The sequence below is a fragment of the Ovis aries genome, chromosome 20, assembly GCF_016772045.2.
Source record: "Ovis aries strain OAR_USU_Benz2616 breed Rambouillet chromosome 20, ARS-UI_Ramb_v3.0, whole genome shotgun sequence".
In the NCBI taxonomy this organism is placed as follows: domain Eukaryota; kingdom Metazoa; phylum Chordata; class Mammalia; order Artiodactyla; family Bovidae; genus Ovis; species Ovis aries.
Genome location: NC_056073.1, coordinates 49,950,101 through 49,964,579, shown reverse-complemented (window position 1 = coordinate 49,964,579; position 14,479 = coordinate 49,950,101). Strand labels below are relative to the sequence as shown.

The 14,479-nt window shown below is 57.6% G+C and overlaps 1 protein-coding gene across 1 annotated transcript; it reads left to right on the top strand.

The window, feature by feature from the left end:
• Positions 1–2,060: 2,060 nt before the first annotated feature.
• On the top strand, positions 2,061–12,952 carry WRNIP1 (WRN helicase interacting protein 1). Its single transcript, XM_027958717.3, has 7 exons — positions 2,061–2,945; positions 4,629–4,820; positions 5,245–5,486; positions 9,344–9,573; positions 10,506–10,661; positions 11,720–11,799; positions 12,278–12,952. The coding sequence occupies exons 1-7, from the start codon at positions 2,205–2,207 to the stop codon at positions 12,551–12,553; spliced, it is 1,917 nt and encodes a 638-aa protein (XP_027814518.1). The 5' UTR covers positions 2,061–2,204; the 3' UTR covers positions 12,554–12,952.
• The last annotated feature ends 1,527 nt before the right edge of the window (positions 12,953–14,479 follow it).

Below are 14,479 nucleotides of genomic sequence, written 5' to 3'. Positions count from 1 at the left end.
TCAGTTGCTCAGTCCTGTCTGACTCTCTGTGACCCCATGGACTGCAGCACACCAGGCTTCCCTGTCCTTCACTATCCCCCGGGGCTTGCTCCGACTCATGTCCATTAAGCCAGTGATGCCACTCAACCATCTCATCTGCTATTGCCCTCTTCTCTTCCTGCTCTCAATCCTTCCCAGCATCAGAGTCTTTTCCAATGAGTTGGCTGGCCACTGATATCAGATGGCCACAGTACTGGAGCTTCAGTTTCAGCATCAGTCCTTCCAATTAATATTCAGGGTTGATTAACTTTAGGATCGGCTGGTCTGATCTCCTTGCAGTCCAAGGGACTCTCAAGAGTCTTCTCCAACACCACAGCTGAAAGGATGGATTCTCCAGTGCTCAGCCTTCTTTACAGACCAATTTTCACAATCATATATGACTACTGGAAAAATCATAGCTTTGACTAGACGGACCTGTGTTGGCAAAGTGACGTCTCTGCTTTTAAATACACTGTTTGTCTCCCGTTAGTTTCCCGTATATTTGCCTTAACTGTTTGCTCCCTAAAAGCGAAAGGTCCTTTTCCTTTGTCCTCTCACTCCTTTGAACGTGCTGTTTTCCACTAAGCTGCCGTCTAAGCCCCAGCTCACCACTAGCCACTCCATGTGTATGAGACCCGCACATGTCCACAGTCCTGTTTCTCTCTTTTTAATCTGCCTTCTGTTGGTTAAATTCGAAGGGCCCAGCTAATAAAACCTAAGGCGGAAGGAGAAAATTTCTCTCTAGGCTCTGAAAACCTCTTCTCAAACTACTTGCTTTTGTGAAGTGCAGGGGCTGTTTGCTCTGGGCAATAATTAAAAGGTTATATAAAAGTTCATGATCCTACATTTCAAACTGTATGATGGCCAAAGGGTAAAGATTCTTTCTCAACTCATTTTTGCTTACCTCTTCTAATCAGACTATCGGATTTCGGTCCTCTTTACAATTGCAGGGAGGTTGCAACACATACTTTCAATCCAGTATCCACCGAAAAAATATTTCCTTTGCTGTTCTTTTTTATAGCATCTTTTATATACTGCTAGTTCTCTGTGGTGCTGGAGAAGACTCCTGAGAGTCCCTTGGACTGCAAGGAGATCCAACTAATCAATCTAAAACGAAATCTGTCCTGAATATTCATTGGAAGGACTGATGCTGAAGCTCCAATGCTTCGCCCATCTGATGCAAAGAACTGACTCACTGCACACGACTGGGCAGGAGAACAAGTTCTCTGTGACCCATTCCTTTTTGTAAAATCATCGCACAAGAGGAGGCGCATACATTCCGTAGGTGGTTATCTTTCAGTTACGTTTGAAGTTCTTACGCAGATGAATTAGGAATTCCAGTCTTGTCGGCTTTTAGAAAGTCAATTCTCCCCTAAAAATGGTTCATTTGTTTCCATGCCACCTGTTTCCTTTCTCTAAATACCAAAAAGTCAGGTTTGGAACACGACTTTAATTAGTTTCAGAAGAGCAGGAACGCGGCTCAGAGGCCACCCCCTCGCCCACAGGCCAGAGACTAGCGGGTCTCGCTCGTCCGCCGGCGCCAGGAGATGCCCGCGCGCTCCTAACGTTTAACTACGAAGCGGCCGTGAGACACCACGCGTTTGGGGTACGAGGCCAACAGTCTGCGGAGAGCGGTGGTAGACGCGTGTCTCCGGCCGCCGCTGCGGATGCCCCTTCGGACTCCCTGGGACCCGCCCCCGCCCAGCGTCCCGCCCGCGTCCACCGTCGCCCCCGCTTCCCCGCCCTCCGCCTCCGCCCCGCCCCCTACCGCGCGCAAAGCCACGCCCCCTGCGCAGCCGCGGCTCGCGCCCCACCGCTCCGGCGTCCCTCCCGCGGGCGGGTTTCCGCATGCGCAACCCGCCGAGCGGGCGCGGACTACGTTTCCCGGCAGGCCGTGCGAGCCGCTGCCCGCGCCGGGCGGGAAGGTTCGCTCCTCAGCCCGCCGAGCGGTCGCGGACTACGTTTCCCGTCGGGCCGTGCGAGCCGGCGCCGGCGGCGGCCGCGCGGGCTACCGCGGACTCCGCTTCCCGGCGCGCCGCGCGAGGCGGCGGGGCGGCGGGCAGAGGGCGGGCCGACGCGGGCGGCCCGGACGTGAGGCCTGAGCGGCGCTCTGCGCCGGGCCGCGCGCGTCCTGCCGCCTCCCGGAGCCGGGGGCGCGCGGCGCGGGGCCTAGCGCGGCGGCCGCCATGGAGGTGAGCGGGCCGGAGGACGACCCGCTGCTGGCGCAGCTGCACCGGGTGCAGTGCCCCGTGTGCCAGCAGGCCATGCCCGCCGCGCACATCAACGCGCACCTGGACCGCTGCCTGCTGCTGCACCCGGCGGGCCTGGCGGAGCCGGCGCAGCCCCGCGCCAAGCGGCGCCGGCCGTCCGAGAGCTCGGCGCTCAAGCAGCCGGCCACGCCGACGGCGGCCGAGAGCAGCGAGGGTGAGGCGGAGGAGCCGGACGACGGCGGCGAGAGCGAGGACCGCGAGAGCGACGACGCGCCGCCCACGCCCAGCGGCGCGCGCCTGCTGCCCGACTTCCCGGGCGCGCGGCCCGGCAGCCCGGGCGGCAAGGGCGCGGGGCCGCGGCCGGCGGCGGCGGCGGCGGCGGGCGGCGCGTCCCCGCGGAGCTGGGGCGAGGCCGAGGCGCCGGAGGAGGAGGAGGCGGCGGGCGACGCGGACGGCGAGGACGACGCGGGCCGCTGGGACGCGGACGCGGGCGCCGCCGCATTCGGGGCCCCCGGGGGCCGCCCGCGCGCGCCGGCGGCCGAGGAGGTGCGGCAGCTGCTGGAGGGGAAGCCGCTGGCCGACACCATGCGCCCCGACGCGCTGCAGGACTTCGTGGGACAGGGCCGCGCCGTGGGGCCCGAAACGCTGCTGCGCTCGCTGCTCGAGGCCAGCGAGGTGCCCTCGCTCATCCTGTGGGGGCCACCGGGCTGCGGCAAGGTCAGCGCGCCGTCCCGGCCCTCTGCGGGGGGAGATGGGGGGTCCGATCAGGGCCCGCGAGGCGTCCCGCCCCGCCCTCACCCCCTGGCTGTTAGTAGCGCGATTCTCGGGGAAAGGACAGGTGGCCGGAGCAGTTTCCCATTCGGGAGTGTGTCCATTCAGTTTTGGAAAAAAAAAAATGCAAAAAATGTTACGTTTCTGTTGTGCTTCCATGTGTTTAGCTGTTGGGTCTCTTGTTCATCGTTTCATTCGTGCAGACAGTTCTTTATCAAACCTTGAAACTGTACTTGCTTAACAGGGCCGACCTGAGAACTCCTTCCCTTTGCAAGTCGGTTTCATCCACTGTTTTCCATAGCTTCTTATGATGCCGTCCCCTTTAGAGAAGAAACTGGGTGCGTCGTGGTGTCCAGTCTTTCTTGGGAATTAGCACAAGCCCAGAGATGGGCACTTAGGATACTGGAATCTAGAGAACAGAGCATTGGAGGAACACTTGAGCAGCAATCTGAAGGAGCCTTAAGGAGGCAGGTGTTAAGACTGAAAAAAGAGAGCCAAGTGGTGCTTAAATATATACACTTTATCTGCTGGAAAAGGGAGAAAGCACCACAGAGTGGAAGGCCAAACCCAGGATTAGGTGCAGAGGCGCTCAGAGCTGTGAGGTTCAGACGCCTTGATGGTGTTTTCCTTGGTTTTTCTTTCTAGCTTCATCCTCTGTTTACGTGTCTTGCACTTTGCTTTGGTCAAATTTAACCCACGTAGCTTGGTACTCTGCAGTAGCATCCTTACTGATTGCCGAGATCTCTTAAGATGGGCAGAACGGTTAATCAGATGGAAGAGGCAGAGAGCACGAACACCCCTGGGGCGGTGAGCAGGACGCACTCACAGAGGACGCGTGGCTGGAAAGGCAGTGGGCTGGGCTGGTCAGTGCGGAGGTGGGTGACCGGTCACAAGCCAGGCAGGTGTGGCCTCTGGGCTGGGACTTGCTGAGGAGCAGCCGCAGTGTCTGATGGGGCCGTGTGACCTTCAGAAGATATGCCCCCTTGCCACTCATTCCGGAGCGCGTTTGCCCCCTTCACCCCATCCTTGCTGCTGCACTGCGATGCCAACAGAAATAACAGACTTAATGGGAGCGTGTGCGTGTGTGTGCAGCCCCCAGTAAGCGCCAGGTGCCGCTTTTCCTTGGATTCCTTCGCTTCCCGGGAAGCGTTGCCGGAGGCGTTGCTGCTGCTTTGCTCCGTTCACAGCGGACGGTCACACGTGGTGGTTCAGGGTCACCGCTGGTCTCCCAGTTCAAGTGCTGGTTCTCTTCTGCGCTGCTTGCGAGCTTTGGGCTCTGGTCCCCCTGGCCCGGGGGTCTGCGCCTCGCCAGTCGGTGTTGCTGCTCTCTTGGCTGGGCGAGGTCGCACCTACCACCAGGCTCTGCTGCGTCCATTCAGCAGGTCTTTCCAGAGATTCCGGAGATCTTAGTGTCCCCCGGAAGGCATCAGCGGAGTTAGACCTAAAGGAGAGGAGGTCAGGACTCGCTGAACTTTGAGCTGCTCTTCTTGCTTTCCGTGTAGCATTGTCTTTAGTGTGTAAACGCGCACCGCGCCGTTTGAGCTGGCGCTCTCGTGCCGAGCGCCGCGGTGCCCAGGCCACTGTTCTGGTGCCCGTCCTCCCTGTCTCAGTTCCCGCCCTCTCTCGCAGACCACGCTGGCCCACATCATAGCCAACAACAGCAAGAAGCACAGCATCAGGTTCGTGACGCTGTCAGCAACCAGCGCCAAGACAGCTGACGTGCGGGACGTCATCAAACAAGCTCAGAACGAGAAGAGATTTTTCAAGAGGAAAACCATCCTTTTTATTGATGAGATTCATCGGTTCAATAAGTCTCAGCAGGTACGTGCTCTTCCTTCTGGTCCTTGCCAATGTGGACTTGAGTGTGAAGCCTGTGCGTTCACTATACAAGGGCTCAGGGTGGGGTTGACTGTAATTCTCCAGGAGCCCAGGCCCTCCGCCCTTCTCCTTCACGCCTGTCATGCTCACTTTTTCTTAGCATGTTTTTGGTGCCCAGAAAATGCTTCCTCTGTCTGATAAATGAAATTGTAGGTGTATCCTGGGGCTGTTGATAGGAGAAAAACTACTTTGGGTCAAGTTTCCAATTTTCAGGCATTTGTAATTGAAACATCAGGACTCAGTGGACAGCTTAAGTTGCTGATAGGATCCTAAACTCAGGATTAGGAAAAGAAGAAACAGCCGGCTCCCCCTGGATCCTGCAGGCTGTCGACTGGGGTCAGCATCTTCTGCTTTCCTTCCTGATCAGGACACGTTCCTTCCTCACGTGGAGTGTGGGACCATCACCCTGATCGGGGCGACCACGGAGAACCCCTCCTTCCAGGTCAATGCTGCTCTGCTGAGCCGCTGCCGAGTCATCGTGCTGGAGAAGCTCCCTGTGGAGGCTGTGGTGACTATCCTAATGCGGGCCGTCAGCTCCCTGGGGATCCAGGTGCTGGACTCCAGCCGCCCTGCCGACCCTCTGAGCCACGGCGGCAACAGCAGCTCCGAGTAAGCAGCTCCGGCTCCGCGGGGATCCCCTGGCTGGGCTGGAGGGCAGGACGGAGGAGGGTGTCCTTCCAGGATGGACGGGGCATGTGATGCTGGGCTGCAGAGGGGCTGCCCTGTCTCTGCAGATGGAGAGACCACCCACCCCGGGCGCCCCGGAAGCTCTTCCAGCTCTGACTGTAACCGCCTGGCCCCTGGCTTTAGTTCTCGGGTGTTTGCCTCGGCGCTGACAGATTCCAGGCTTTTCCTTGCACACCTTTTTATTAAGGCTCAGAAAACCTGGAGAGGCTTTTTGATTATTTTCTTCATAGGGGAAACTTACATCATGAATCTTTTTAAGTTTATACTCAGGTTCCAATTTTCTTTTTCCTGCAGTTTGTTTTTTTTTTCCCTCTAAAACATTGAGTAAGAATTAGTGTAAATGGAAACTGACTGAAAGTGATGCCTTAAAGGCAGTCTGTTTGCTCCGGGTGATGTCTCTGTATCGTGAGAGGTGTGTGAATCGTGGGCCATCGATTGCCTTACGTGCGGCAGGGCTCCTCCCTTATTTGTGTTAGAAGCACACCTCTGCCGTTTGCTCCTGTCCGAGATGCGAGATGTGGGAGGAATTACCTGGGGCACAGGAAAGCCTGGACATGGACAGGGACGCCCTTGGGCCAGGTTGCATGGCTTGAGGGTCGAGCTGGGGTGGGAACGCCACCCACGCCGGAACTGAGGGGCCGAGAGGGGCCTGCGGGCGTTGATCATTGCAGCTTCAGTCGTGAAAGCACGTCATCGTCTCCAGACTCAGGGCGCACTCTTCTCTGGGTGCTGGTTGCTGAGGTCCCTGCACACCTCCCTGTCTGTTCTGGGCCTGAGCGCCCCTCCTCGCCCTCCCCTGAGGTCTCGAAGGGTTTCAGCGTATTTACTCCTCTTGAGGACCCGCGTGGTGTCAGCGGGGTTGGGAGGAACTGGCTAGCGGCTGGAACCTCTGTGCGGTGTTGTTCTTGGCAGTCAGCTCCCATCCGGAGACTTGCCTCGTGACCGTCCCGAACAGCCTTTTATTACTGCAACGCCTGTGTTTAGAAAGACTGAGTTTGGACAGGGGCGATCCTGGAATGTGGCTCGTGTGAGAGAGGGGGTGAGGAGCCGTGGGAGACCAGGTGGGCTCACCCTGGTGCCCATGACTCCAGACCTGATGGAAGGGATGACGGTGGAGCAGAGCAGACCTCCAACGCTCGGGAGGATTGCATTTTCCAACCTGGAAAACTCCGTCTCAAGGCTTTCTCACAGCCTGCTCGTTGGCCTCTGTCGTAACAAACGAGGCCTGCTCATGGCCTGTCCTTGAGGACTGGGCTCTGAAACGGCCTGTGTGCCTGTCCTCTGCCCACTTCCCGCCCCGGGTGTGCCTGGCGCAGTTACCCACAAGGGCGGTCTGTGCTCCCGGGCGCTGACCCGACGGTCATGCAGCAACGGTGACCCACCCCTTTGTCTCTGGTGTTGACATTTTCCATGGTGCCTGTTGGTAAAAAGATACTGAGAGTTCTGAGTACCTGGCTTGCTTTTCAAAATAGCGTTTTGTTATGAAGGCTGCAGACTGTATGATATGACCCAGTTTTGTTTTCAAAGCTTGACTGGATGGTCACAGGATAGATAGGTACAGGGCGTTCCGAAGGTTCTGCCTGCCCCCAGGCCCACCCCCGGCTCAGTGAGGTGAGAGGCTAGAGGGTGGGCGGCTCACAGAGGGGGCTCAGCCAGCGCCCTGGCAGCTGCCGTCCACTCTGGGTGCTGCAGGTCAGGATTCGTGGTGGTGTTTTCTTCTGTACTTCCCATCTGTCTCAGCTTTTAAAAATACACGTTCCATCCTGAGGCTGCGGGGAAGCTGAAGTCGGCCCACTCGGTGTGCAGAAGTGGGGCCTGTCGTGCACACCAGGCCCTGCGGGTAAAGGACCCCTGTCCTGCAGCCAGGCGCCTCCGAAGGGCGGCCCTGCGACACTGGCTCGGGCCTCCAGCCCCGCGCTCCCCTGGCACGTGGTCCCATGCGCGCTCTGCTGCCTGCGGCTCTGAGGAGAAAGGCCGTCGAGGTTCTAGTTCTGGGGCGAGATGTTGAGGCCGTGTAGGTCTGCCCTCCCCACACACACAGACAGACACAGATATAACACTTGTACAGACACAGTTACACACATCACACAGACACATACAGACATATACATGCATACTTACATATACACACACAAACACGCACTTAAACACATATATACACACTTATACAGACATGCATATACATATATCACACACGCATACACAGACACACGTACTTATACACACATGTACACACAGAGAAACATGCACTTATACAGACTTATATACCCACATAGAGACACATGCACTTACACACATAGACACACACATATACACACTTACGCACACACACAGACACGCACTGACACGCAGACACGCATATACACACGTACGCACAGACGCGCAGGTGTGTCCTCCCTGCGGCTCCCCCGAGCCTCTAAACCTCCTCTGCTGCTGGCCCCCGTGTGGGCTCTCTGGTGTGGGCTATCTAGTGTGGGTTGGCTTTCATGCGGGTCTGGTGTTTCTCCAGATCATCAAGAGCGCACTTTGGAAGTGGCTGTCGGCTCTACAGAGAGCCAGCGCTGTGGTCTCCGTGTGTATTGTGAGTGTCTGGTCAGGAGGGGAGGCCGGGCCGACGGGAGAGCCATCTGGTGTGAGCCAACTCCTGAGGGTGGAGAGGCAGCTGGCAGGCTTGGCTTTGGAGACATGGCATCCGGGAGCCGCCAGAGGTGGGCCTTCAGGGGCGAGTGCAGCCGGGGGTCCTTGACACTGTCCCCCCAGGGAGGCGGGGCGCCCTCTGAGCACTCCCTGTCCAGCCCAGTGGGGCCTTCGGGGTTGTTCTCCAGGTAGCTGCTTCAGATGATCTGCGTCGATGTATTAATTGCTGTGACATTTCCAGCTGAAGACACGGCTGGGCTGTAACTTTGAACAGTTATATTTTACTTTGTACGTATGCAACTAGCCAGGAAGAATAAGATCCCGCTACGTAGCTGAAAGAGCTGGACGCCTTTTCTAACTAGACAGAACAGGAAAAGTTGCTCAGTTAGACTCGGAGTCACAGTCAGACCTTCTTTACGAAGGTCCACGAGCGGCCAGTACCCCCGTGGCAGCGTGCCCCAGACCAGAGCCCAGTGCCCAGCTCCTGGGTGCTGCTGTGCCCAGAGGGACTGGGGACAGGTTGGTTGTAAAATGAAGGGTGTGCTTATAGAGTTGTCCCTCAGGATCTGCAAGGCATTGGATCCAGAGCCCCCACCCCCGTGGACACCAGAACGGGAGACTAGAGGATGCACAGGCCCCTCTGTAACAGCCTGATGTTTGCCTAGGACCAGAGCACATCCTCCCATATACGAAACATTGTTTCTAGGCGACTGATCACACCTAAAACAATGTGAATAAACCAGGTGTAGGTTGTTGCAAATAAGCTCTGAATGCTTTGTACGTGGTTGTCAGTGTGCAGCCGACTCAAGCTGTGCTTTTTAGAACTATCTGGAATTTTTCCCCATAATACTTTACATCCGAGGCCGGTTGAATTCGTGCACGTGGAACCTGGAGACCGCAAAGGACTGAATGTTGGGTGGAAAAGGACCAAACGTCCGGTGAAATAAGCTCGGGACTCGAAGGCGGGGCTGTGCTCAGCCGCGCTGTCTCTGGCTGCTAATGGTACAGGCCCGCCCCAGCACCAGGGTTCAGGGTCCTGGGTGGAAGCTGAGCCTCAGGGCTCGGGAGTGGCTTGAGGGATGAGAGGCACAGCGTACTGCAGGAGGGGGTGTCCAGAGTGTGACACGGCGCTGGTGTTGCAGGTCCTCGGTGCTCATCGAGGACAAGGCTCTGGACACGCTGGCCCACCTGAGCGACGGGGACGCGCGGGCCGGGCTGAACGGGCTGCAGCTGGCCGTGCTGGCTCGGCTGAGCACCCGGAAGACCTTTGGGAAGAAGGGCGGGCAGAGCTACCCCCCGAGCCGCGTGCTGGTCACAGAGAGCGACGTGAAGGAGGGCCTGCAGCGCTCACACATCCTGTATGACCGGGCAGGTGAGTGAGCACCCGGCCCCCACGCAGCTCCGCCCAGAGCCTCCCGGCACAGCTCTGCTTCCTGACCAGGGGGCTGACAGCTGGTGTGGGATCGTGGGAACTCAGGTGTGCGTTTAGTTTAAGTAACTTGGTTCAATTGGAGTTCTTTAATGAGAGTTAAAATCCTTAATTCCCTTGTGGCTCAGCTGGTAAAGAATCTGCCGGCAATGGGGGAGACCTGGGTTTGATCCCTGGTTTGGGAAGATCCCCTGGAGAAGGGAAAGGCTACCCACTCCAGTATTCTGGCCTGGAGAATCCCATGGACTGTATAGTCCAAGGGGTCGCGGAGAGTTGGACACTACTGAGCGACTTTCACTTTAATTCCTAAAGGCACAATTAAAAATTAAGTTTACGTAGAAATTGGTGCTTTTATTCTGTGCTAGTTTTTTTTTTTTAATGAATTTTTCCATGTGCGTTTATCCGTTTTCATAAAACCATACTTACAGATACCAAACCTGGCACCAGCTCCTGTTAAATCCCTGAGCTGGAATAGTCAACATCATGAGCACAGCACTCTGTGTCTTTGTAAAAGACATAGGCGATGAAGAGTCCCCTGTAGACGAGGGTGTGTGTGACTCTGGGCCGTCGTGCTGGAGTCGGATTTCCACCCCTTTAGAAGGAAGTGGGGTCTCCAGCATAATGCCTTCATGGACCCGGTGAAGCGTGAGACCGAGGCCCTTTGCAGCGGGCGGGGCTCAGCACCGCCTTCCCGGCCCCGCGTCCCACGGGCGGCGGCACAAGCCCCTCCGTGGGGCCGGGTGAGGGAGGTGTCAGAGCTCGCAGTGCTCAGGCCTTCCCGGGTCCCTGGCTGGCTCGGGCTGCTGGCTCGGACTTCCCTGAGGTCAGCCGGGGAGAGGCCTGCGGCGCGGGGCTGAGCGGGGCTCTGCGCGCAGGGGAGGAGCACTACAACTGCATCTCGGCGCTGCACAAGTCCATGCGGGGCTCCGACTCCAGCGCCGCGCTCTACTGGCTGGGCCGCATGCTGGAGGGCGGCGAGGACCCGCTCTACGTGGCCCGGCGGCTCGTGAGGTTCGCCAGCGAGGACGTGGGTGAGTGTCCTGGGCGGGGCAGTGGGAGTGTCCTGGGCGGGGCCGTGGGAGTGTCCTGGGCGGGGCCGTGGGAGTGTCCTGGGCGGGGCCGTGGGAGTGTCCTGGGCGGGCGGTGAATGGACTCGGTGGAGGCCGACGTGTGTTTCTGGGCGTCTGGCCGTCACAGTCATGGGTCACTGCGTCCCTCGGTAGTAACCCCACAGGGGTGCAGACCACCTGCTCTGCCCACGCGGGCCGCCTTCACAGCTCGTGCCTGTGTCGCCGTGGGGTCCGTGGGACCCCGTGTGGAGGCCCTGTCGGCAGCAGTTGCCCACGTGGTGTCCCCGTGTCGTACTTGGACGATTCTTGCAGCATTCACACTCCCATCTCTGTCCTGCTTTTGTTTGGAGGTCTGTGGCAAGTCCTCTCTGATGTCACCACTGCAGAGAGGCTGGCTCCCTCAAGGCTCGGGTGACAGTTAGCAGGTTGAGCAGTGAAGTGTTTTAGACACGACTGTACTGTTAACATAAGCTCTGGGCAGGCCGGGGAACCAGAGCATCCGTTCAGCTTGCTTTGTCGCGGTTTTCACTTTATCTTGGTTTTCGTGTTATTGCAGTAGTCCAGAACCAAGGCCACAGTCTCGCCGAAGTGCCTGTGTTGAAATAAAAGCAGCGTTTTAATTTTGCTTTGGAGTCAGGTGTTCTGGTTTTCATCAGAGCTCCCGAGATGTTAATGGAAAGGGAGGACTCCAGGCCCCTTTAAGGAGGTCCCAGAGCCTTAGCTGTCTGTGGCGTCAGCAGTGCCCTGTTCTCGGCGTGTCCATCCCCTGCCTGTCTCCATGGCCTCTGCTCTTTACGGGTGCTGTACGTGGTCCCCTGTTTTTCCTACTGGATGCAGAGCTTTAATCTCCAAGGAAACAATAGTTCTTAAGCGTGCACAGTGACCGCCCCGTGCACACCTCTGGAGTCAGCTAAGATCAGCTCTTGCTGAATGACTCCTCGGTCAGGGTCTGCAGGCGTGGTGGGTTGGCGCGGGGGTGTGCGGTGGGACCTAACTCGCCCCGTCCGTGTGTGTGGCAGGCCTGGCTGACCCGTCCGCGCTGACACAAGCTGTCGCCACCTACCAAGGCTGTCACTTCATAGGCATGCCCGAGTGCGAGGTAAGGCCCCTGCCCGGTGCCGTCGCCTTGGGTGGCGCCTCCCCGGGCCTGGACCTCTGGGAGCCTGGACCGCGGAGGAGGCCGCCTGGCTCTCTGACCCCCATCTAGAAGCTTAGACGCTGGGGGGAAGGGACCTTGGTGTCAGCACGGTCTGGTGTGGGCTCCTCAGAAGTGCTCAGGGTTTCCTGGGGGCAGGAGCCTCAGAGGAGCTGAACAAACAAGCAAGTTCACCCACAGACAGAGCAGCTCCTGCTTAGCTTTACATGGTGGGGTTTCAAGAAGAATTTCATGTAATAAAAAGTCCTTTCAGTTTTAAAAGAAAACCACTGGTCTGGTTTAGCTTTGCCTCGGGGAGGGACGCCGCCTCCTTGTCGTGGTTTGTCCAGACTGTGGGCCCCATGGGACGTCAGCGCGGCGGGGGGGGGGGGGGGGTGGTTCCCAGAGTTAACCCGGGGCGGCGCCCCCCAACCCCGCGCAGGTGCTCCTGGCCCAGTGTGTCGTCTACCTGGCGCGAGCCCCGAAGTCGATCGAGGTGTACAGCGCCTACAACAACGTCAAGGCCTGCCTGCGGAGCCACCAGGGCCCACTGCCCCCCGTGCCCCTGCACCTGCGCAACGCGCCCACCAGGCTGATGAAGGACCTGGGCTACGGCCAGGGCTACAAGTACAACCCCGCCTACAGCGAGCCGGTGGAGCAGGAGTACCTGCCGCAGGAGCTGCGGGGCGTGGACTTCTTCAAGCAGCGGCGGTGCTGACGGAGGCGGCCGACCGGCCGGGGGCTGGCGGAGGCTGTCCCGCCCGCCTTCTGCGCCAGCGGCGGAGCGTTCTGCGGTGGGGGCGCAGCCACTGCGGCTGCATGTGTGACGTGGCGTTGTGTTCGTTTGCACCCTGTGCGACGTGATGCTCATGAAACGTTCTGGCAGCTTCGTGCAATGGATTCACGGTATAAGGAGGTATCTATTTTGTCATAGTATTTAAGTCATAATGTCACTTCAAAATTGAGTTCTGTAGGTTTCTTTTCCTTTAAAAAATGTTTATTCTGGGTAGTTTCAATTGATTAAAAAAAATGTAATTGTGGTTTAATACTGCATAGTGTTTTGGGTATTTTTTTTATATGCAAAGGTCTTATGAGCCAATAAAACTATTTCAAAGTACTCTTCAGTTCTTGCCTGTTTTCCACCTGGGATCCGAGGTTCCAACAACATCTGTCAGTGTTACATTCTGATGGGTAAACACGGGAGGAAAAATGACCCTAGGTAACAGAGGTCAGAAGTCTGTGTGTCTGTGAAAATCAACTTTAAAAATTTTGAAGGATTTTGAAACATCATCGTGATTGATTTAAGTACGGTTAATCTTCAGTTCCAGAGTTGGTTGGTTCCCAGTTCTTTGAGGCCAGTTCTCAGAATTGTGGTGACGTAGGTCATGGCTGCAATCTGATCAACGTGCAGCTGGCGCCACCTGGCGAAGGTTCCAGCTCAGGATATGGTTCCAGCTACCTGTAGCCCTGGAGACTACCTGTAGCCCTGGAGACTGCCTGTAGCCTTGGAGAAGGAACTCAAGGCCCCTGCTCTGCTTCCTGACTCACCTGCCGCTGTGTGGTCCCCCTCGACTGTTTGCCTTTGCTTCTGCTTTCTCTCACCTCTCTGATGAGACTTGCCCTTTAGCTAAAGCTTTTCCGCACACAAAGCAGGTGGCGGCACCTGGCAAAGGACCACAGGGTCCTGCTCTGCCTCACTGACTTCTCAAGCTCCCTCCTGCTGTTGGGCAGCCCTCTCTTCCGGGAGCACCCCACCTGCTCGTCTGTTGGTGGTCTGCCCCGAGGGGGGACCCCTCCTATCCTGGGCGCCGTTGCTTCATGCGTGCATCATGTCTGACCTCGGGATCCTGTGCTCGACCTGCTCACATGAGGCAGATCCTGCGGTCGCTTCAAGGAGCACAGAGTCCTGGGCAGCAAAGCCACCCGAGAGTCTGGGGATGTGCTTACTCCGCCTGCAGACCCGCCTGATGGTTCGGGAATAAACTCAAGGTTGGAGAACTTCCATGGTGTCCAGTGGTTAAGACTCCTGGCTGCCGAGGCAGGGGGCCCTGGTTCGACCCCAGGTCAGGGAACTACGTCCCACATGCTGCCACGGGGACCCAGCGCAGCCCGGTAAGGACTGAAACGTGTGCATGCGACCCCGTGGACCGTAGCTCCCGGCTCCCCTGTCCACGGGGCTTCCCAGGCGAGAATACTGGGGTGGGTTGCCACTTCCTTTTCTGGGGCATCTTGGGACCCAGGGGTCAGACCTGGCCTTGCTTTCACGTCTCTTGTGTCAGCAAGCAGGCTCTTTACCACTGGCGTCACCCGGGAAACCCTGAAAGTTTTCTCAAGTAAATTGAAAAGCCCCAAGTAGGCCGTCCTGGCCAGGCGCCTTCCCGTCCCACCCTCCGCAGGCTGAGCGGGCCTTCCAGGGTCGCCGAGTTGGCCGTGATTTGTTTCACTGAGTGTGTTGGGGACCTGTTCAGTCTGGACACTTGAGTCTGAGTTCTGGGACGGTTTTTTTCATTCAATAAATAAGCAGTGCCTGCCTCACACTGAGCCCTTGTTGGGAACATTAAGAAACAAAAGACAAAATCCTGTGCTATTGAAACCGGAGTTAAGTCCTTACCTTACATCCGGGGTGGACGTGGACAGGATGGAA

Bases quoted from the DNA above. Each gene is read 5' to 3' on its own strand.
- WRNIP1 (XM_027958717.3), top strand. From the start codon at position 2,205: ATGGAGGTGAGCGGGCCGGAGGACGACCCGCTGCTGGCGCAGCTGCAC. The intron at 2,946-4,628 runs GTCAGCGCGCCG...CCTCTCTCGCAG, and splicing joins GGCCACCGGGCTGCGGCAAG to ACCACGCTGGCCCACATCAT. The intron at 10,662-11,719 runs GTGAGTGTCCTG...TGTGTGTGGCAG, and splicing joins GTTCGCCAGCGAGGACGTGG to GCCTGGCTGACCCGTCCGCG.